Source organism: Orbicella franksi, chromosome 6 (genome assembly GCF_964199315.1).
Source record: "Orbicella franksi chromosome 6, jaOrbFran1.1, whole genome shotgun sequence".
NCBI classification, from domain to species: domain Eukaryota; kingdom Metazoa; phylum Cnidaria; class Anthozoa; order Scleractinia; family Merulinidae; genus Orbicella; species Orbicella franksi.
This window is the reverse complement of record NC_138150.1, coordinates 20,457,319-20,480,896: the sequence shown is the minus strand read 5'-3', so window position 1 is coordinate 20,480,896 and position 23,578 is coordinate 20,457,319. Positions and strand designations below refer to the sequence as shown.

Sequence of the window (23,578 nt, the reverse complement as noted above, 5' to 3'; positions counted from 1 at the left end):
ACATGTTGCGCACGTTTGGCCACCCTGTTGCGACGTATTGCAACATGTTGCAACATGTTGGATGTTGTTGGCTCAAATTTGAAAATGGTAAAATTTTTCATGCAACATTTGTGGATGTTGCATGATGTTGTAGTCGTTTGGCCAGGCTCGTGCAACATTGTTGCGCCCAGGTATGTGCATTAGTTCGATTTTCAATACCCAGCATGTCGCAACACGTTGCAACAGGGTGGCCAAACAAGCGCAACATGTGTTGTGTTTTGCGTGTGCACGGTCAATGTCACGTGATGGTGCAATTCAACCTCAAACGCAAAACAAAAGGCTGGCCCTTTGAAGTTTGCCGGATTTCACAACCAGTCCCCTCCACTAACTATGGTTGCGCCCAACAATGCATTCTCGTCCCCATAGCCCTTTTCGCTCCTCTTAGCCGACAGAGCCTTGGCACGAGAATCGAAGGGCTCTGGGGACGTAGGATTTTCGAATTAATTCGAATTTTTTTTATTGGCTGTTTGAAAACAAAGAAATCTTCAACGGAAGTCAGATGTTCGAGCCGATTGCTGGCGCGAAAATATGAAACAGCTGTGACCAGCGGTGTTGAGCGATGTTTAAAATGGAGGAAATGGAGGATTTGGGCCATATTGTTTAACTCACGGCTCAACACTTGTCGCTGTTGCAACTAAACGGTTTTTTTAGAAACCCCAGTTGATATTTTTGGCGAGGAAATCAACAAAGAGCCGGAAATTTTCAAAGTGTTTAAGTTTTTAACTGGGTGAGAAATTAAGTTTGACGATGGTTTACCAACGAAACTGTGCGAACGATGTGCAGAAAGGTGAAGAATATTAAAGTATTCCGTTCATTGTTGCTGGTATCACTGGTCTTTCTTCGCAGGAATTGTTGATCGTAAGGTCTTGTGTGAAAAGAGTTTGTGGCTCGCAACAGGTTGGAGAATCACCTTCGTCGAGTCAGCACTCGACGAAGAGTGAACGAAGTGTCGAAAGTGGTCGGATGTGTCTTTTCCTTGAGGCAGCTTGAGGGCGATCAACATCACAGCAAAACTCCCCTTCAGTTTAGACTTATTGCTTCCAAAAGCTTCCAAAATAACACGACTGCACTACAGCGCTTTCCACAATTTTAAAAAGTTGGAACGTTTTTTAAATGCGGGCTTAAGGTTGGTGTTTCAGAAAATATGTCTAAAATATATTACTGTATTGTACTTGAAGGAAAACGGTGTGTAAATGGTGTTGTTTCCTGGCGAATAATTGTTTTGTTTCAGAAAATATGTCTAAAATATATTACTGTATTGTACTTGAGGGAAAACGGTGTGTAAATGGTGTTGCTTCCTGGCGAATAATTGTTTTGTTTCAGAAAATATGTCTAAAACATATTACTGTATTGTACTTGAAGGAAAACGGTGTTTTCCTTCACCGGTCACCATTTTATGACCCATACTAACTTTCGTAGTTACTGTACTTAGAGCTACATAATTGCACGTGATCATGGCGGTCAGTCGCAGCTTCAAGCTCAGTCTGCAAATTTATGTGTTTTTCTCTGTATCTACATCACTTTTGAGAGTTACAGGTCCTCATATTTACGGGAGAGCACTTTGCTTAACGATAGAGAGATATATTTTGCTTCCCAGATGAATTGCAGGACTGAAGTTGCAGGTGCTTCATTTCATCGAAACGAACCGACCCGAAGGCAAGAGTCCAATGGACGGCTGAAGAGTGTAAAGCTCTGCAAACTTTTTCATCGTGCCTGTTTCGCCCTTGCTCTTATTGCTCTTGCTGGTGACATTGAGATTAATCCCGGTTACCAGACATTTGGGGATATCAAGTCTACTAGAGGTCTCAAGATTGCTCACCTGAATATACGAAGTCTTGGTAATAAAACCGACTCTCTACGTCTTGAGGGAATTACCAACAAAACTTTTGACGTGCTAACTTTGTCCGAGACTTGGCTAGATTCCTCTACAAGCGATGCAGAAATAAAACTCCCTGGATTTGTGTGTATAAGGCAAGATCGCACTGGCAATAAAGAAGTTTATGGCCGAGTTGCTATGTATATTAGAGAAGATTTGGCGTTTCGTTTACGAAGCGATATCAATACTGGTGGTCAGGAATGTTTATGGATTGAGTTAATTCGAGTTAAATGCAAACCAACGCTATTGTGTTGCTCCTATAGAGCACCAGATGCTGATTTCCAAACTTTTAATTCGTCTCTGCGAGATAGTATGCCTGCCGTTGATCTTGAAAAATCGGATGCGGTCATTTTAGGAGATCTAAATGCAAACATGATGCCAAATTCAAAATTGCCTAAGAAAGATAAACAAGAACTTCTCAACTTCTCGCGCGCTTTTGATTTGACTCAACTAATAAAAGAGCCTACTCGAATATCTGACACCTCACGGACCCTGATTGACTTGATCTTTGTCAATAATGAACATCGCATTGTTAAATCTGGTGTTATTCTGTTTCCGTTGAGTGACCATTACCTGGTGTTTTGCATTTTGAAGGCCGGTGTTCACACTGAAGCTCAACCAAGAATGTTTGAGTATCGCTCTTACAAGAACTTCGACGCGACTTCATTTAATGAAGATCTTGGGAATGTTCCTTGGCACGTCGTTGAGAATGAAAACAATATTGATGACGCTTTACTGACTTGGAACAAATTGTTTTCAGATGTTACAGACGATCATGCACCTGTCAAAAGACGACACGTGAAGGGAACACCACTTCCTTGGATGAATAGTAAAATAAGTGAATCAACGAGAGAGCGAGACTGGTCTCATTGAAAAGCACGGAAATCTAACTCAGTCAAACACTGGAACACTTACAGGAAACTGAGGAACAAAGTAAACCGCTTAGTAAAATCTGGCAAGACGAAATATTACTGTGATATGATGGAGGAAGCCAAAGGGGATCACCAAAAAGTGTGGAAAGCTGTAAACGAAGTTTGCAATCGTAATTCAACCTCAGAAAGTGTTCAATGTATCATCTCCGATGGCATCCAGCACACCACGCCCAAATCCATCGCTTCTGCTTTGAATAGCTTCTTTGCGTCTATAGGCAGGCGCTTGGCTGACAAAATAAGGACAATCTGGCCGAACCGCATCCTAGTCTTAGAGCAACAGCTATCTCAGCTCCAGTTAACTGAGTTAGAGGAATCGTTTGTGCTTCAACAGCTTACCACTTTGAAGGCAAACAAAGCAATCGGTTTGGACAAAATCAGTGCGAGACTGCTGAAGAGCTCTGCTAATACGATCACACCATCTGTCACTAAGCTGTTGAATCTGTCGATTCAGATTCGTATTGGTAAATTTCCTAAATTGTGGAAGTGCTCCAAAATTACAGCCTTCTTTAAATCGGGCGACCGAACAAATACATCGAACTATCGACCTATCTCTATTTTACCTACACTCAGTAAAATTCTTGAGAAAGCTGTGCATTCACAGCTGTACCAGTACTTGGTTACGAACAATCTACTCACAAGGAAACAGTTTGAATTCAGGAAGGGGTTTTCTACTGTATCTGCTTTGACTTCATTTGCCGATGAAGTCTTATTGAATATGGAACAAGGTAAACTATGTGGGGCCGTGTTTTTGCATTTAACCAAAGCCTTCGACACTGTGGACCACGAGATTCTGTTACATAAGCTTTCAGAGATTGGTTTATGTGAGAATTCGCTTCAGTGGTTTCGCTCTTACATCACTGACAGGAAACAGCGCACATGTTGTGGGAGTGGGTTCCTCAGGGAAGTATCTTGGGTCCCCTGCTATTTGTCGTCTACATCAACGATTTGCCAAGCGTTCTAGATACCTGTCAAGCATCATTCTATGCAGACGATACGGTGATCTACTACTATGGGTCTTCCTCCCAGGAGCTGACTGACAAGCTCAATCAAGACCTCCTGGCGGTGGCGAAATGGCTGAACGAACATAAATTAACACTGAATCTGGACAAAACCAAATGTATGCTCATAGGCAGTAACAGGAAACTAGAGAGCAAAGTTGCTCTAACTGTGTCAATTTTTGATCATTGTGTGAACGATGTTACTTGTTTATCTTGGAATTTTAATATCGTCTGATTTTACCTGGACAAATCATGTCGAATATATGGCAGGGAAAATTAACCAAAGGCTTGGCCTACTTAGGCGCATTAAGCATTTATTACCGTTTAGGGCGCGCATTCTTTTTTATAAAAGTCTTGTCATGCCCTTATTCGAGTGCGCAGATCTAGTTTGGGGTGACAAGCATAATGTAACTTTAATGTCTAGCCTACAAGTTTTGCAAAATAAAGCGGCTAAAATAATTTTAGATCGACCGCTGTATTCATCTGCGTCGCATGCATTAGCGACTCTGAAGTGGATACCATTAGAGAAAAGGCGTTTCCAGCGAAGATGTGTGCATGTATACAAATGTCTAAATGGATTTATAAATCACGAATTGACTTTAGTCACACAACAACATCAGCATAATTGTAACACCCGACATAAAGTCAATCTTAGACTCCCCTGCGTTAGAACGAATTGGGGAAAACAAAGAACTGCCTATCACGCTGTTAATGATTTTCATTCTCTCAGCCAGATAATACGAGACTCTGCTAATGTAAACATTTTTAAGAGACAGGTTTTTAATTTTTTAACTTAAGTATTTTATAAATTTCATATTTTTAGGTCTATTAATTAGTATTAATCTTTGAGGTCCTTTTCGAAAACCACATGTACGTGAAAAAGTTTCCTCAATAAAGATTATTATTATTTATTGTTAGCATATTTTTTTGCTTTGGTATCAATGGAAGGAACCATGGGAAGGCCAATAAGTGATTTCCACTTTCCTTTGCTGGTCCTAATCTCCAAACGAAGATGTGGAATTGATGATAATGATGATGAGTGGATAATGTTTCAGCTATGTACTGACGCAAAAAGTTAGGAAGTGTTCCTTTTGCAGTCAGGTATAATTAAATGATTTAGTTGAAATTAGGGTTTTAAAAACCAGGTCTCAGCAAGGCATCAATTTCAAAACAAACCTCTCACTGCATAAAACTATACACATTCAATTCTCAACTCTGATATGTGTGCAACTGAAAACAGACATTAAGATAATCTGTTTGTGTTTACCACCTGACAACTGACCACTGAGAGACTTGCAATCAACCCCTAAAAATGAAGAGACCTTTTTTACCAACATTGAGGGTAGAAAAATATATCCGTTTCTTCAAGTCTCATATAAAAAATAAGGATTAATTTGAGTTTTACTAACCAAATGACTTGATTTTTTCAGAACACTAATAGTCTTATGGACAAAGTTTAAAGTTTACAGTGGATTAGAAAATATACAATGTGTTCATCACTTACAAAATAGGGGCTAAGCAATGAAATTTTCACTTTTCAAGAACAAGTGGTCAACCTATAATTTCTCCTTACTGTAGTAGTAGTACATTTTCAAGTAGACAGGCCAAGTTAAGAAAATCATCAACTTAGAGATACTGTTTTGAGGTCACATTTTCTAATTATATTGTCAATTTTACAATGTCCACAGCGACGGTATGTACTCTCTCATAACTTTTAGTTTTGCTCTTTACATAAGAAGCAGCACATTGATAATTTGTGTTATCACTAGTGTGTGGTAGTGTTGAACATGTGTAGAAAATTTTCTGCCTATTGGGGTTCACTGCAATGATTTCTGGATCCACCATTCCAAAGGAAGTTGATGTATAACATTTTGTTTACTCGGTTACTGTTGCAGTTAGTGTGACTCCTGGCACCATGGAAAATATGGTACCTAGCATACCTAGTTGGGCATATGCAGGCCAAAAACTCTTCCTGTAAATACAATGTATGAAAATGTTTGCTGATTTAACAATGATTTTAATTAGTTTGTGATCAATGATAGCATACAAGTAGCTCAGCCAACTGAATTTCCACATTTTGCATTAATATATACTAGTATATCAAATTGTCACAGACTAATTTTACAGTTTGAAAACCACTCATACAGGATTGGGATTGCCTGAGTGCATCAATAAAATAGAAATGATGATCAGACAAACAATGCCACCATTCACTGTGATAATTTGCAACCTAATCAGAGAATTCCACCCTCAATTAGAGAAGGTGAGGCAAGACTAAATAAAGAACCTAAATTACATTTCTTATACACAAAAAGTCGTCTACAAGAAGACACGTTGACTTTTTCAAAAAAGGTACAAAATTTTATTTGTCACATTCTTTGGCCGCAAAGCATAGTTACTGAGCAAATTTGTTCGCTTACAAAGCCTTATATCATACTGCAGTACATGGGAATAACTCAAGACAGATATTAAATACTTGCCATTCTACAACGAGATATACTTCATCAGTTATGACAGCTCTCATATGCATATTGCGTCTCACATCTTCACATTCCAATAACTTCCTTAATTTTCCAACAAATGCCTCTGGGAGGTCATAAATTATTGGATACTTTGATTGCTTGATATCTTCAATTTCAACCTCGCTCAATGTCTCAGTGTTCCGAACCATTAGACAGCTGACCTGCAAATCGTTTTGCTTCACGGTCTGATCTCGCATTTAGAGGTGAAACAACGAAAATAAACGATTCAGTCGATGCATGCCAGGAGTAAAAAACAAAGGGTAATAACTGAAAAATCAATGACTTGCCAAAGCAGGTAAAAAATTAGTGTCTGTCTTCTAAACAACGTCCCTTGTCGCCTCTTTCTATCCAACGCGGAGGGAAACATTCTCTAAATTGATACCACTCAAGGCTTGACACAAAGATTTTTCGAATCCTGGCTCGACGGCCGCCATTGACAATACCATAGAGTATGTAGAGATATTACGACTGCATATATGAGTGCCGGAAGTCCTAGAATCTAGGACTGGAAAATCCAATGTCTCCAGACCAATTCGATTCTCGTGCCAAGACTCCGCCGGCTAAGAGGAACGAAAAGGGCTATGGAATGCCAACAATGTTGCGATATGTTGCGTTCAATTTTGCCTTCACTACACAACCGAACACACTCAAAGGTTGAGGCACGGGCGCGCTGGTCAGCCAGGCCCAAAATATGTTTTATTTGCGACAATAAGCTTACAACAAAGTGGATAAGAGATACATCAAGTAATGTCCCACATGCGCCAATTAGCCGGACACGTAAACCCCAAAAACCTCTTGTTAGGAAAAATAGGGACTGTGTACCCCCGACCAAATGCGGTGGCGCTACCTTTGGGGTTTTAAGGTTGACCTACAGACAACAGAATGAAAAAACAAATCATGTGACGCTAATTACACAATAAAAATAGACCTTATGGGAAAGTGCTAGTGGCAAGGCTGACCGTAGAATGTCACAAGTTTCTCAACCGTCTCTTTTTACAAACGTACTACCATCGTTTGGCCGGAGCTTGAAAATGCTGGGCCAACAATGTTGGGAAATGTTGTGCTGAAATGTAAAAGCCCCGGCCAAACGATCGCAACATTTTAATGCGACATATCGCAACATTGTTGGGCGCAGCAGATGAGTGTACAATAAGTGTCACACATGGCCATTTATCGATTTAAATATTTCGTCCTTATTTATCCCTTTTAATTTCTTATTATATTTATTGACATTCTTAAAGTTGTTATCACTTTGTTGCGATGGGCAGACTGTTGTCTTTATTCGGTAATGGCCATCACAGATTTCCTTTTTTTTTTCTTTCTATTTTTGCAATTAAGTTCCTTCAGTTATATGATGCCATGCGGATATTTGACGCCTTCATTCTTAGTATACGTTTCCTTCTTCGATTTCATATTGCACAATCGTTACATTTGGCCATTTCTGATTTCTAAAAACAATATTGTTTAGATTTCATTGCTTTTGTACCATCCGTGAAGTTTGCACTGTGTAATTGTGTTGCCTCAACTCCATTCATGTCTAATTTGTGTACCTAACGGCAGTATTCCGTTATTCGTATTCTGCCTTCTGTAATTATGTTGCCCTGATTCCATGTCCATTCCGTTTTCCATATTCCGCCTTCTGTAATTATGTTGCCTCGATTCCATGTCTAATTTTCCGTTTTGGTAGACTATCCTGGACTTCTGTAATTTTGTTGCCTCGATTCCAGGTCTAATTTGTTTACCTAATTCCGTTTTTGGTATTCTGTTTTCTGTAATTATGTTACCTCAATTCCATGTCTATTTTATTTACCTAGTTAAGAATTCAATTCCGTTGTTCGTATTCTGCCTTCTGTTGCCTCAATTCCATACCCAGCTTGGTTATTTTTTCAACCTCGCATACTCTTTTGGCGGGAAAATGTCACGTGACTAAAAAGGCGGGTTAAACAGCATGGCGGATCTTGTCTCGCTGGATTTCGAAGGAAAAACAGTCGGTTTAACGGCGTCAAGCCTTTACAAATCAACGATAGCTCGATTTCTTAATGTCCACGAGAACGGTTTACACTTAAAAGTGAGTAGAAATGGCAAAATTGAGAATATATGGCCTTCGTCAAATGGGAAGTTCTTATTACCACCCGGGATAACGAATGCCACTGTCATCGCATTTAGTGCTGAAGAATATCAAGACGAGGAAGAATTTGCGCCCTCTACCTTTGGCTTTCGGTACGTATTAAGTAATTTTGTTTCCGTATCGTTCATTATCCCTTCCTCTCGAGCTTTCTTCTCGACCTTTATGCGCTAGGTAATCAAGTACGGGCGTTTGACATTTTATGAAAAACATTCCTTTAAATTTTCTGCTCCGAAATTGTAGAACATGTTAACTGCTCAATCAAGGACAGCTAACAGCTACATGTTTATCTTTTTTTTAAAGAGTAATATTTATTTATCTCTAATTTCTGATATAATATCATCCAGTGTTGTTTCTTAGTTTACTTATTCACATAATTCACAGACATCATCAATGTACTTTTGTGTATTTCATTCATTTATTTATTCATTTATTTTCTCGACGATATAATGTTCATGTGCTACTCTTAAATCTGAGTTGAAATAAAGTTGTGTATATTACAAATGTCTGACTGTTGTCTTTTGTTATTGCTAGCTACAGCACTCCCTCATTCCCTCGCAAACCAACCCCAAGCGGAAGTAAATTTGTTCCTGCAGGACCATCAGGGATGGGTGCTGGCTTTGGGAAAAGACCAGCACCGGGTCTTGCTTTTATCAAGAACAAGAAAAAGAAAACAGCGAGCCTTGTGAAGGACTTCACTTTTTCATCTGTTGATGATGAGGGCCAAATGGTGACAGTCTTCCCAATTTCAATCAATTTGAGTGAAGTCTCTGAGAAGTTTGGTCAGTTGTCTGTACCAATCATCTGTAGCGCTGTGGAACAAGAGCTGCGGGATCAAGGAGAGGTGGTAAGACTGGTAGTGGTGGATGCAAGGGGGCAACCTATCATGGATTCCTCTGAGACAAGAAGTAAGTTCTTCAGTTTTGTTTCATTTGCACCCTTACAGTCACAATGGACTTATCTTGTGGTGCAATGACACTGAAGGGAGTTTTGGTTTTGTTCTTGCCAGTGAACCAGGGTATTGTAGGTAGAAAAATAAAGTTTCCTTTCACGGACAGGAACTAATTTAAACTAAAACTGTATTTCACTATTTAACAAAGTGAGAAAAAGCTGTCAGTGTTTGGGGCAATGCTGTGGTTTGAGTTTTTCTCTATGGCTCTCTAATGACAGGAAAAGAAATGACAGGGCAGTTTGAACTCACTCCCTCGACCAATGATTCCTGCTTCTTGACATTATTTTTTGGTGCTTCTCTCCCTGTCGTTGGTGGTGATGGTGTTGTTGGTGGTGGTGGTGTAGTAGTAGTAGTATCCCCTTTCACCCAGGTCTGCTAGTACTGCTCTTTATTGCTCAAAAAATCATGCATATATCCTCATCATACGTAGGTGTTCTGCAGGCCACATGTCACTGCCAACTACTGAAAATGTGCATTGGTTCCTTGCCATAACCTTATCAAGCTGCATTGCTAACTATTTACATAAAGAATTGGTGTGACCGTGTTTATTTGTCAATAGCTATTTTAATTTTGGTGCAAAAAGTTGCATACTCTGAAAAGTTTTTCTCACCTATGCAGAAGAACAGTTTTGGACATCTCAGCGAACATTTCGTGTGATATCACAGCATACATTCAAAAAGTGGAAACCAGGAGTCTGGCAAGCTCTTAACACTGGTCTTTACACTCTTGATGAGGGGGAGGAAGATGAAGCAAGGCAGGGAACAGTTCCTGAAGAACAACATCATTTCTTCTCACAGAACTCTGTAAGTATTCTTCAAGGAATCATACCTGTAGGTGTATCTTTATAATATTCTGAGTTTAATAAAAATAGTCATTAGTAAAAAAAATATTCAAACATACTTTTCAGGATTTCTTTAGGTCACACGACCACATCTCCAACTCTTGAGCACATGAATTAGAAATACAATTAAGAAAAATCGAGAGAAATGTGATTAAAATGGCAGCTTCTGGAATCGGTTTATTGCTATTTGAAGCCTAATATAATTTCTAAAATTCAGTGCAAAAATATTAAACATCCAAACTAATTCTCTAAGATGCATTTTTTTATTCTTTTTAACCTCCATAGGCTCAAACAGGAGACATGTCTGAGATAAAGAGTATGTTCCTTGAAATTAAAGATAATATAGAATCAAACAAGGAAGTTAAAAAGCTTAAGCAGGTGTTTACCTGTGTCATCTGCCAACAAACCAGTGCTGCAGTAATGTATTTTTGTGTGACTGGCTGTGGCCAGCTAATAGGCTGTTTTTTATGTGCATCCAAAATAGAGGATTGTCCTCTGTGCAGGGTTAGCCTGCCTGATCCACAACTGAGGAAGCCACTGAAAGTCAGTGGACTAGCTGGAATCTTAGGGATTCCTGACTTTTCTGTTACTTCAGCCTTACGGGAAGCAAAGATTGATGTGCAGGATGAGGAAGATGTGGACAATGAAATTCTTTAATTTCTATACATCTGTTACTGATAGCTTATAATAGTTTGTTGATATTTCATTAGGATATGCAGATAAGCCTGGAACAACATTTGGAGTTTTAATGCCTTTGTTGATTAACTTGTGTGTGCCAGGCATTGACTGAAATTACTAATTATCAGTTACTCTTACTTTATGGAAAAAAGTTTATATTTTCTTTTTGATTGCAGTTCAACTTGTAGTTAATATTTTAGTTCTCCAGTTATGAAGTGGCCTCTGTTTGGGCAAGGAATTCTGTTATTTCAATAAAACTTTTAATTGCAGTAACAAATGTGTCAATCCTGTCATGAACAACATCACAAAATATGCTTGCAAAAGAGGAGTTTCGAGAAAGAAATAAATGCTCCCTTGACTCTTGAAGGTGATCATAGCATGCGATTGGATCATAACCAATGCTGGGGTCAGTATTCAGCCTTCCACCTCGTTCTTCATACATTCGTACAGCCTCTGGAGTTGTAGGAATCAAATGTGGTTCCAATGGCACAGCCTGATTTGTCCCTCTCATTTTCTCAATGGGTATACATCCTTTGGGTCCTGTAAATGAGAAGGAAATGTTTTCTAGTGTGTAAGCCATTAAATACATTCAGAATATACCAATGAATTGCTACATTCCACATTGATGCTCGAGCCACAACGCGTAATGTGGCTATAATGTACCCTTTCACTCTAGCTGCTTATTTGTTTGAAACACATTTTGAGCCAAATACTTCTGTAGATAACAATGCTGTATTGTTATGGTTACTTGTGGTTTCAGTGAAGTTCAAAGTGCATGACTTTCTGACATGAAATACCACCACTCACCTGGAATTCGGTGATGGTTCCAAGAATTAACAAAGTTTTCAGAACCCACTTTGCTGACATTTATGGTCAGCCAGGATACAGCAAAACTAACCATAGGATCTTCCATGTTGAAGATCTCTTGCTCTTTTATAATGCAGAGTGCCTTTTTAAGCGGATAGTTTACTCTGGAATTTTCCTCTGGCCAAAGCCTCTCTGCCCTGTAATTCTTGGTGGATGTTGTTTGCCTCCAAGGGGCCCTGCTGTTATCATGACGTCTATTCTTGAGTAGCTCCTGTACAAAGATGCAGAGACAGAACTCTGTGCCATGATCAACACGCACCTGATCAAATAACCCAAACTGAAGCAGAAGAGGCCTGTATTAGATAAAATGAAAACTAGTCAGCAAGGAGGATTGTTAAAAGGAAAAGGTTTGAAATCATGCGAAACAATATCACCCCCAGTTGAGTTACCAACCAATCCAGCATGAGCTTTTAAGAAGCTTTGAAAGAAAATGAAAGATCTCTCCAATAAATTATAACCCAGGCCCAGTCACTTATGAAGTACTGCAAGACTACCTGATCATGAAGAAGTCTTTTTAATGTTGGGTTTACTTTTTGGATACCTCATAATTATTTTTGGATTTATACAAAGAGATGTAAAATTCATACATGTATATCTTCCAGATGCAGAAGGGGAGGGTACAATCCAATGATAGGGAGAGCTATAATTTTGAATTGTTTTTAGTTTTTGAGAGATTGGATCATAAAATTGTTGGTGAAAATAATGCAGATCTGATAAGTTAATCTTTAGGACATGTTTTGATCTGAAGAAGGTCTAAAAGGAGCACCTACCGAAATAGATATTGGTAGATAAGCACAGGGTTCTTTTTAGGTATTGTAATAAATCCAAGGACCATCCTACTACAGCCATCCAGAGCATGGACGTGGGTGACCCCAAACTCTTGGGCTAACTTCTCATTTTGGTCCATATGCAACTTATAGCCAAAATATGGTGCATAGTATGGAACTGGATTTGTTCTATCTAGTAGGTCATGTGCCCTTTCGTTGTGGGCGCTGGGAGCAACTATTCTCAGCATACTTGATATTCGCCGCTGACTGATTTCACGACCGCGTGAACCTTGTTCCAGCTGATATCGAAGGGTGCCCTGCATCATGCGTCGCCCATATGTATGTCCATACTGTGGATCGAAATACACACTATTTGGGATAAGTTGTGAAGGGTAGGGGATGAGGGCTAAAGCAAGTTAAGGGCATGAGGGGTGTGAGTGGGGAGGGAAGATGGGGAGGGGATGAGGGATAACATAGCTAATGTACGGGGAAGAAGTAAGACAAATTCGTAGCGCAAATCACATGAGGTCCGTGTTAATCTTTGTTGTTGGGTTAAAGCATAGTAAACCGAATAAGTACGTAAATATACGGGTACCTGTTCGATGTTTCTTACGACCATTTCCTCCAGACATTCCTCTGAAACCCAGCGTAAAGCTGAAACATTTATGTTTCTCTTCTTACAGTATCTTCTGATACTTCTTGAACTAAGTCCCCGTGCTTCTATCAATCAAAACAAAGAGCTGACATAAACATAACATTACACGTTTAATTGGTTCAAACTGATAAATCAAGACCTGAATAAACCGGCGTTAAAAACTCCAGCTAAACACGCTAAACCTACCAGGATAGAGTGCTTGAAGTCTTTCACTTATAGCTTGGTAGGATAACTTCCTTTTAACGAGGTCTCGTATGAACTCCTCTTCAACGATTTCGTCTAGATTCATTTTGGGCCAATTTTCTTTTCAAAAATGCCCGCCCTATTTATGAGCACGTGATCTCAGGTTCAGTCTCCTCTCGAGCAACCTCGTCCCCACTTTGCACTGGGATCGAGGCAACATACTTGCAAAATGAGGAATGAAAAATACGAAATCAAGATGAAGAGGACCGAAAACAAACCACCGTCGAGTAGTAACAATCTATTCACCCACCAATTACAAGTACAATATAAAGAAAAAAAAAGGAATAAATAAAATCACGGGACTTTACCTAAGAGAGTCACTAGTACGGAATAAGAAATAACAGAAAAAGATAACAGTAAGATAAGAAGACGAAGCAATCACGATAATGATGTAATAACATCATTGCTTGATAGGCAAGACGATCCGAAGAAACTCAAAATACGGGCAAAAATATCGAACTTCATGACTACAAAATAACAATTAATAAATTAGAATTTCAGCATATAACCGGCCAATTTGAACATAGAATATATTGCAATGGCCACCTGGTACACTGATCCAAAACCCAGAAAATAAGCATGGAATCGAGGCAAGATAATTACAGAAGGCAAAAGACAGAAAGCCAACACGGAATCGAGGCAAGATAATCGCAGAATGCAAAAGACAGAACATAAATATGGAATCGAGGCAAGATAATTGCAGAATGCAAAAGACAGAAAGTCAACACGGAATCGAGGCAAGATTATAACAGAAGGCAAAAGTGAATTCAGACGAATTTCAGAATACATTTTGAATAACAACATCAAAATTTGAAATGGCCACGTGGTACACTCATCATTATAACAGAAGGCAAAAGTGAATTCAGGCGAATTTCAGAATACATTTTGAATAACAACATCAAAATTTGAAATGGCCACGTGGTACACTCATCGTTTGGCCACCCTGTTGCGACATGTTGGGTGTTGTTGGATCAAATTTGAAAATGGTCAAATTTCCCTGTATGCTTGATGTTGTGGTCGTTTCCTGCAATAATGTTGCGCCCGTGCTTGTGCACTAGTTCGATTTTCAATACTCAACATGTCGCAACATGTAGCAACACTTTGCAACAGGGTGGCCAAACGCGCGAAACACGTTAAACGCCCAACGATGTTTCGTTAATTATTATGTTGAGTTGATATGCTGCGATCGTTTGCCGGCCGGGGCTTTATAAACATTCACCCGCAATTAGTGACGTCACGAGACTATTTTAGCTCACTTTCCCAAGATGGCCGCCACTTCTGGGTTCAACCAGCGAACTTCAGCTAACTTCGAACGGCTGAAAAAGCGGTTTACGCCCACCGTTAGCGAAAAAAAGTTGACAGTGTTTGTAAGTAAGGCTCAGTATTTCATTATTAAGCAAAAATTTCAGATACGAAAATTCCGTGTTAGTGGCACTTTAAAATCAAAGCACTGTCAAGTCGGTTTACGTCGAGCGAGTCCAAGAAAAATTCGCCTTATTTCCGTGACGGGAAATTGGGCAACATAATAGTTTTGCGAAATACGTGAATTATTGCGGGGATTCCAGAAGTTGTATTAAGTCGTTGTTACTAAGTAGTTTAATAGTGTTTTCAAGTTTCATGGATCTTAAGGTTTGGTAGTCAGATTCATCTTGCTTGGGAGACTGTAAATTAAGGGGAATCTTGTCTTTAGAAGCATCGATCGGTCCCACTAATTAATTTTTTCCGTTATGTCGTTGGTGACAGTAGGAAAGACCAATTTGATGTGAAATCTTTGAAGCTGACACGCGAAGAAGGACAATATTTCTTGTGAGATGGTTCAGAAATAACTTTCAATTCGTTCAACTACTTCACTGTTACTACCGGCCAATCGTACATGTGTATGCCCCACGAAGCTATTGACATGGACGAAATTAATACTGTCCGCTCCTCACAGGAAGCTGTGCCGAGAAAACGTAAGTATAATTGCATATCGTATATTTGTTTGTTCGTTTGTTTTGGATTTTAGAGTGGAGATCCGAGTGGTGAGAGCGGAGTGATATGCTCATGGGGTGGAATTTACATTTAAGAAATAGGAAATATGTACTGTGTTTCTATTGAGTTATAGAAACACGAGTGGAAGTTTGGGAGAACGAGAAATGCTGTGGGAACATGAGCCGCAGGCGAGTGTTTCCACAACTTTTTCGAGTTCTCCCAAACTTTCACGAGTGTTTCTATAACTTGATAGAAACACGGAGAACACGTTTTCTATTTCTTTTAGAAAACACTGCGACGAAGAAAAGGAAAAGAACTTGTTAACTTTGATCATCAAAATGTAAATTCTCTTTGTTCGTGCCATCATTACTTCAACAGCTTGTGCTAGTTCTGTGTTTCTATCTTGTTTTAGTATAAATCTACTAGCGTTCTATCAGTTCTCTGATTGGCTATGCTACTCACTATCTATTCTGTGATAGACAGTGAGTAGCATAGCAGTGTGCCCTTGTTAACAAAATGACGGCCGCTTCTTGGCATTTTCGAAGTGTCTGTGAAAAGGATTTAGATGAAGTTTTGAACGACTAGTAGACTTATACTAAAACAATTAGATTATTCGCTCTCGATTTCTATCGTGCAATAGTTGACTCCAGCTGTGCCCCAGTCAACTATCACGCAATAGAAATCTCAAGCTCATAATCTAATTGTTTAATAGAAACACGATTTTTAACCAATTAGGGCACTTATTTTCTTAGGACTGTTTTCTATATAATGATATCACATCTCCAACAAGAAAACTTAAATTGGGCATTCTTTTAGTTCTCATCTCTTGCAATTAATTAATTACCTTATTGTTTTTATTTATATATTTATCCATTTATTTTTCTGTTTATTTTCTTTTATAATATAGATAGGACCCTGCACGTGCTCTGATTGGTAATAAACCTATGTTTTATCAGAGTATAAAACGGAGAAAAAGCGTGTGCTATTGTTTTTGTGCCATATTACCTCTATATTGTAAAGCAAATAAAGATGCCTAAGCCATGTTTTACACTGTGATAAAACACTCTGGACATTTGAGAACACTCGAGAAATGAAGAAAACACTCGCCTGTGGCTCGTGTTTTCTACATTTCCCTGGTGTTCTCAAATGCCCGTCGTGTTTTATCACGGTGTAATACACGGCCTAGGCTTCTTTATTTGTTAAATAATAATAATAATGATAATAATAATAATAATACTATATTATGCCTGTTCTATGAAAATAATCAAAAGCACATTACAGTTAGTATAATAAAGTCTGACAAGTCATAAATTGAGAAGTGAGGTTTTCAAATTAGGTTGAGGTTTTCAAATTATCCTTTGAGTAGCAAGATATCCTGCTGTTATAATTATGTAAATCAGAAGATAGAATCTGAACTTACCTGCAACAGTTAAACTCTTGTTAGTTTGAAGGTTGATACATTTTTTTCTGTTGTTATATCAAATTTGAAAACAGCCCTAAGAAAATACATGCGCTGATTGGTTAAAAATTGTGTTTCTATAACTCGATAGAAACACAGAACTAGCACAAGCTGTTGATATAATGATGGTGCGAGCAAAGAGAATTTACATTTTGATAATCAAGGTAAACAAGCTGTTTTTCTTTTTTTTTTTTTTGTCCTGGTGTTTTCTTAAAGAAATGGAAAACATGTTCTCAATGTTTCTTTTGAGTTAAAGAAACACTCGTGAAAGTTTGGGAGAACTCGAAAAAGCTGTGGAAACACTCGCCTGTGGCTTGTGTTCCCACAGCATTTCTTGTTCTCCCAAACTTCCACTTGTGTTTCTATAACTCAAAAGAAACACAGTACATGTTTTCTCTATCTTAATTAATAATCATGTTGCATGATGTTGTTGTTGTGCAATATTTGGGTTAATTCTTAAGGGAAGAAAGATGTTATATTTCAAAATGCTTATTATAATAACCTCTTACTAACTGAGTGCAAGGGCCATACTAGGGAATATTGGCCTGAGGTTGTGGTTGTACGGGCCAAGTGTAGCAATGTCGGTACAAAAATGATAGAGGGCCAACTGTAAACTGCCACTTACAGGTCCTCCTGCTTATAAGCTCCTCCCGTTATAGGCCCATCTACCTGTAAACAAAATATTACTTCCCATTATAAGCCCTCCCCCCCCCCCTTTCGCCAGGATATAAAGCCCACTCTAGTTTCAAATGAAGTGAATTTAATTTATTATGGTGTTTTAAAACTCAATTTAGTACCAGTATATGAAAAGCATATTTTGATTAACACTGCCGTAACTAATATTGAAATGGTTATTTTATTCTGCTTATAAGCTCTCCCTGGTTATAAGCCCATCCAAAATCCTTATAAATTTGTATACATTTAGGCCAGCCTAAAAGCGTAGCTCCTGGGCTGGTTGTTCAGAGCCCGATTAAGCTAACCCAGGAAAAGGTAGAATTTTGATTTGAGTTTTGTAACTTTGCTGTGAGGTTTTCTGTATATTGTTTGGCCTTCTGTTTTGAGTTTTAATAATCACCATATACACAAAACAAAGCAGCAAAAAACTTTTGTATAGAAGAAAAAGTTATAATTTGGTTAACTTTTAATCCTGGGTTAGCATTAACCGGTTTCCAAACAATCCTGCTCTGTTTCCAACAAGTTAACCTGACATGAGCCCACGATCCAATTGAAAATGAGAGCTTGATCGGCGGTCAACTTCAAAAAAACACGTGACCTCAATGAGCTGCAAACTTTAGCCTGCGATATGGTCACGTGATACTGGTCAGCAGATACCTTGTTTTGACAGGTGTCAATTGATCATAACATGGATGTCCAATATCAAAGAAGTACACAGAAAACCAAGGCTGCATGTCTTTTTTTAACCTATTATTTGGAGTATGGCCACCATGTTGCGCGACTCCGTCGTTGCCGTCGCCGTTGCCGTTGTGCGTACGTGCCCATGAGCAATACCGCTAGCCATGATAACCATGAGAAAATCAACTCATGGATTTCCTTTTCTTTCCTATATGAGTATGGGGCTCCACTTGGCGGCCCTTCGGGCTGCTGGAGCTCCGTTATAATCCCAGGGCTTTAACACCTCAGTGCAGCTCAGGGAAGCCAGGCTTGAGTAGTTTATTCTAAGGTCTTGTGACCATTTCCATGGAAATGCTCCGGTACCTTGCATATGGCTGACGTGCCTGAAATTTGAATTGACCAATCAGGATTCAGCAGGCGGAAAAAACTTTACTGTCCTGACGTCAGTGTAAGTTAACGGGAAAGGCATTGAAGTATGGCAGCCTTTCTCAATGGAGATTGCATTAAATATTCACGAAAAGGGATCTACAATTTCCAAAACCAAATCAGATTGTAAAAAGTGAAAAATAGGAAACATTTTGCATCTCCAAGCTTCTAATTTGCCACCAGAAATGGGTCACCGGTGTCCGCCATAGCAACTCACTCGTAGTTCATCGAGTGTCGACAGGGAGGATAATAGTTGTGTTTTTTTGAACAAAATATGCTATTTCTCGTCAAATTAAGCCTGGTACTCTCAAGTTAGCTTTTAGAAAAGGCCAAAGCAACTTTAGCATTGTCTTAATTTTTTTTTGAGAAAAAGGCTATTATCGTGTCATTTGGCAAGGACAGCTCAGTTTTGACGGCTGCTTGTACTGCGGGCGCAGCTGCTGCATGCAAGGAACCATGGCAAAATCCCAACCAAGAAAGAACCAATCAGAATGTTTGGATTAACCTTGAGGCTACCTTGCCATATAATAAAAGGAAATACTGGACAGAAACTACTAGACAGGAAACAACTTTAAGTAAGATAAGAGGACAAATATACATGTCTTTGACCTGCTTGAACAATTGTGTTTTCTGGAGACAATGTGGCCACATCCTATGTTCAAGCCCTCCTCCTTGCTGCTGAATACTTTTGGCCTCACTTTTTGTGAGTTTTAATCGATACTTAGGTGCATGCACTTGTAAAACATCCAACTGGTCTCAGCTTCCTGCAAGTTGGGATTCTTGTTTTATTCATTTGCAATATTTCATTAGTGTTTGAATAGAGAGTTATCGCTTAGCAAATTTATGGTAAAACATGTTGCTGAAAATGACATCATCAGTAAATAGTTTTCAGCAAGTACACTTAATTTTAAAGTTGTTAGCCGAATGGTACAGTGTTGTCATGGCAATTACTAATTGTGTCATGTCAAGATTTTGTTTTGTTCCTTTGCAAAATGTATACAGGTTTATTAACTAAAAGTTATTTGTAAACACAGGCTTGGTTGTGATAATAAAAATACTTAAACAGGAATTCCTAGTTGAATAAACAGCAATTAATTTGTATTAACAATAATATTATTTCTCTTTGTAGTAAAACAAGGCAGACCAACAGATGATCAATTAGAAGAATTGGGTGGTAAAATTGCAGAAAAATGGGAAAAGCTTGGGCGTCGTCTTGAGATCAGTGATGCAAAGCTTCAAGAAATAAATAAAGCTCGTGACCAACTGTCTGAAAAGGGATACCACATGTTAAAGCATTGGAAACAAGACAAAGGTCCTTCTGCAACCTATGAGGCTTTGTGTAATGCATTAGAACATGAGCTTGTACAGCGCCGAGACTTGGCAGAGCAGTTTTGCTACATTGATGGTAATTATTTTCTACAGTATCAATGAAGTTGCAGTTGTCTAATGGTTTTGTGTAATGGATTCTAGATGAAGCAATCTGGGAACCTTGGCTGGGGTCTGTGTTGTGATCTCAGCAACAAAAAATACTCTTGCAATACATCTCCTCAGTCAGGTGTATAAATAAGGCAATGCAGGACCCCAATAATAAACAACCATTTTCTCTGTCACTTGAAGTTTCTTTTAACTATTTCCAGTGACAATTTAGGGAATATATCATTTCATGAACACTCACCGGTTCATGTCCATAAGTCACTCAATTTATGAAGTAGCCAAGGCACCATAATATAGCTGCCAACTTTTTCAGAGTCAGAGGCATGAGATTTCTATGATCCTGTAACAGCCCAACTTGACTTGAACATATCTGTAGATGTGCAAAGATTTTGAAGACTTTTTCAAAGATTTATTGGTCCCAGTACCAATTTGTGTGTTTTGCCAAAGATGACATTGCTTCCTTTACATTCCATTTAAAAATCAGAAAAATTGAGGGAAGAGTACAATCGTTTTCTTGACCTTATCTTTCAGTTCTTTCACTGGGTTCAGATTTACATATTTTTTGAAACTGTGTCAGTGAATACTGCATAAGATTTATAGCTCACATTTTTCAGCTAGATATGGAAAATTGTTCCATTGACGTGAGGGATCATGTGTAGTAGAGGCATCCATGGTTGAGTGTCGATTGATACGCCCAATCAATACTTGAATCGGCCCTTTATCAACACTTGATTGAATCTTGATCAACATCTTGATTGATACTCAGTGCACAATAGACACTTGATCAACATCTCAATCAATACTCAATCAACACTTTATTGACAGTTGGTCAATAGTTGGCGGAATGTTGACCGACTCATATGTATCGATTGACACTCAATGGCATTTGTGCAAAAATTAGCTGACTCTCGACCGACTGTCAATGGAGATGCCAATTTGAGTGTTTACTGAATATTGATCAAGTTTTGATCAAGATGTTGATTGAGATATTGATCGAGATGTTGATAAAGTGTCGATTGAGATGTCAATCGAGTATCGATTGAGGGTATTGACTGACACTCGACTGCTGATGCCCTTAGCACAGCATGTGTAGGCATGAGATTGAATTTTTGACCTCCTGTGAGTCATAAGACTTATGCTTAAGATTTGAGAGTTGACAGTGTCTTGCTACAATGTAAATCCTGTTGAAAGAGAAAATGGCTACATTAATTGGGCAGTGTTACATTAAAGTATCAATGTTGTCATCTCAGGAACTCAACTGAGACATTTCTCTGTGAAATGATATTTCCTGGGTTTTAAATATTAAAATAATATTATTATTTGGATAATGTGTCTCAATATGGAAATGAATATGCTAAAAGATTCCTGTAATTATCTTCCCTTTTCATCTTGCATTGGAGCATCTTAAATATTTGTTCTGGTTACGTGACTTCCAAATAATTGTGATTGTGACTGTAATGGTTTATGGGTTTGCAATGCACCAAATATGGCTAAACGGCAGATGTAGAAGTGGGAAAAGGGCAAAAACACATTTGGTGCTGTAGAGGAATTTTTACTTCATTGCATGGGTCACATCCAGAGAGAACAAAAGCAACAGGAAAGGTTCCACTTACTTCCACCACTCCCTTGTTCTCACACCCATTTCTTCACCCTGTTTTACTCCTACCAATTCTTCTCCCTGTTTTACTCCTACCAATTCTTCTCACACCACTCACATTCTGAACCGATGTTATTTACTTTAATTTATTTACCTCATACATTTGTTACTTTGTTTTGCAATGTCCAGGGTTAAATGTCATCTCTTCTTGCATTGCAATACATTTACTGGAAGGAGATGTTATCACACTTTTTTCTTTATTTGTTAAGCGCGGGCACCAAGGACTGTGTGGAGACGCTGTCTGGATTTGTTTTCGGTAGTCCCGAGTTCAACTCCTTGACTGTGTTGTGTAAATACCCAGCTGGTCAGCCTTCCACTACTTGTGTTCTTAATAGTTTATGTTCTACATGTATTTGTGGTAATTGTTTGTTTATTTTTTTATAATTATCATCCCTAATCAGCACAATAGTGCTAAATACATTAGACACTTAAATTAAGGATAAATTCCTTTTTTTTTCTTCCTCTCCTTCTTTCTTTCTCTCGTTATTTATCCAATTCAATTATGTTAATAGCTGGACAGTAATGTATCAAACACTAGAACCCCCGTGTTTGTACAACATTTCCAGACACACCGGGAAGAGTGTTGGAAATACGACACACAACGGGGTATGTATTTTTGATGAACTCTAAGTTGCCTGGAAATTTGGTCGGACACTGTCTCGAGTGTTTGGTATATCTTCTCAATCGAAACTTGAACTAAGGAGAAAATGACTATCACAGAATGAGGGGAGAGTAAGAAGCACTTCTGTTTTAAACTCGGATATTTACATTTGACACACCAAGTATATATCCAATCGCACCCATTAGACAGCTAGGTTACTTTGAGTCCATTCCTTTAAGTCATTATTGCATAACTTTATAGGACCTTTCGCCATTCAGCTACCTGCTAATGCAGTAGCAGAACGAACAGTGACAGGAGAAGTCTCTAGTCCTACTGCAGATACACATTACAGTGGATATTCCATAGGAGTGACAAGGGCTCTGAAAAGGAAAAGGTCGGACTCAAATCCTGAACGAAGTATGTGTAACAGCTGAGGTTTTTTGTCTAAGTCATACAACTTTTAGTTTCAGGATGTTCACGCGAAAATTTTCCAACATTGATTTTTTTTTCTGAGACTCTTACCACTGTAAGATGATGAGTTAGTTATGTCAGGAAAAAAAATGGGGGGTCACTGACTTCGTTTTGGAGAGTACATGCCTGGAAGAACACCCTAAGTCTGAAAAATTCTGGCTTCGTTAGCCAATGAAAACTCTTGAAATGTATTATTCAATGATCCAGTTTTAATAAATAAACAATAGCCTCCATTTGGTGGGAAAATATGCTTGAATATTTGTGCACAGGCATTATCTGTTCTGAGAAGCGGACAGTTATCCGAGAGGGAAGCTCAAGGAAAACTGTAAGCTTCGAGGAACAGATAATGTCCAAGGTCAAAATTATTTTATAGACAAGCATATTAGCATATTTGAAAGTCAAATGGGGCTTTTGTGTTTATTATCCTTCAAATATTTATCGCAACAGAAAATTTGGGAATATCACTCGGATATCAAGTTCTCCAGTTTTAGCTGGGGCATATTCAGTCATGTGACATGTTTAGACTACATGTAATCGCGTGCACTTGTTATTGTATGGCTTGTGTTTTCAGCCGATATAACGCATGTTCTGATTGGCTAATTCTAGGGCATTATTCTCCTGTAATGCCCATGGGCCGATTACAGGCCTGTGAAAACAAAACTAAAAGCCCTATAATGAACAACTTATTAACATCAAATGTTTGGTCTCTAT

The 23,578-nt window shown here is 38.6% G+C and overlaps 2 protein-coding genes across 2 annotated transcripts in view; one reads left to right on the top strand and one right to left on the bottom strand.

The window, feature by feature from the left end:
• Positions 1 to 10,281: 10,281 nt before the first annotated feature.
• LOC145490874 (uncharacterized) lies at positions 10,282 to 14,702 on the bottom strand. The gene is made up of 4 exons (XM_081469995.1): positions 13,193 to 14,702; positions 12,601 to 12,947; positions 11,771 to 12,123; positions 10,282 to 11,503 (listed from the first exon to the last, which is right to left on the bottom strand). Exons 1-4 carry the CDS (start codon positions 13,214 to 13,216, stop codon positions 11,172 to 11,174), a joined length of 1,056 nt encoding a protein of 351 aa, XP_081326121.1. The 5' UTR covers positions 13,217 to 14,702; the 3' UTR covers positions 10,282 to 11,171.
• Positions 14,703 to 14,710: 8 nt separating this feature from the next.
• Positions 14,711 to 23,578, top strand: part of LOC145490854 (3'-5' exoribonuclease HELZ2-like) — a 68,635-nt gene continuing 59,767 nt past the window's right edge. The window contains exons 1-4 of the mRNA XM_081469959.1: positions 14,711 to 14,862; positions 15,239 to 15,447; positions 19,834 to 20,109; positions 22,658 to 22,813. Coding sequence (XP_081326085.1) covers positions 15,369 to 15,447; positions 19,834 to 20,109; positions 22,658 to 22,813 — 511 coding nt within the window. The 5' untranslated portion in view covers positions 14,711 to 14,862; positions 15,239 to 15,368. The remainder of the gene's footprint in view (positions 14,863 to 15,238; positions 15,448 to 19,833; positions 20,110 to 22,657; positions 22,814 to 23,578) is intronic.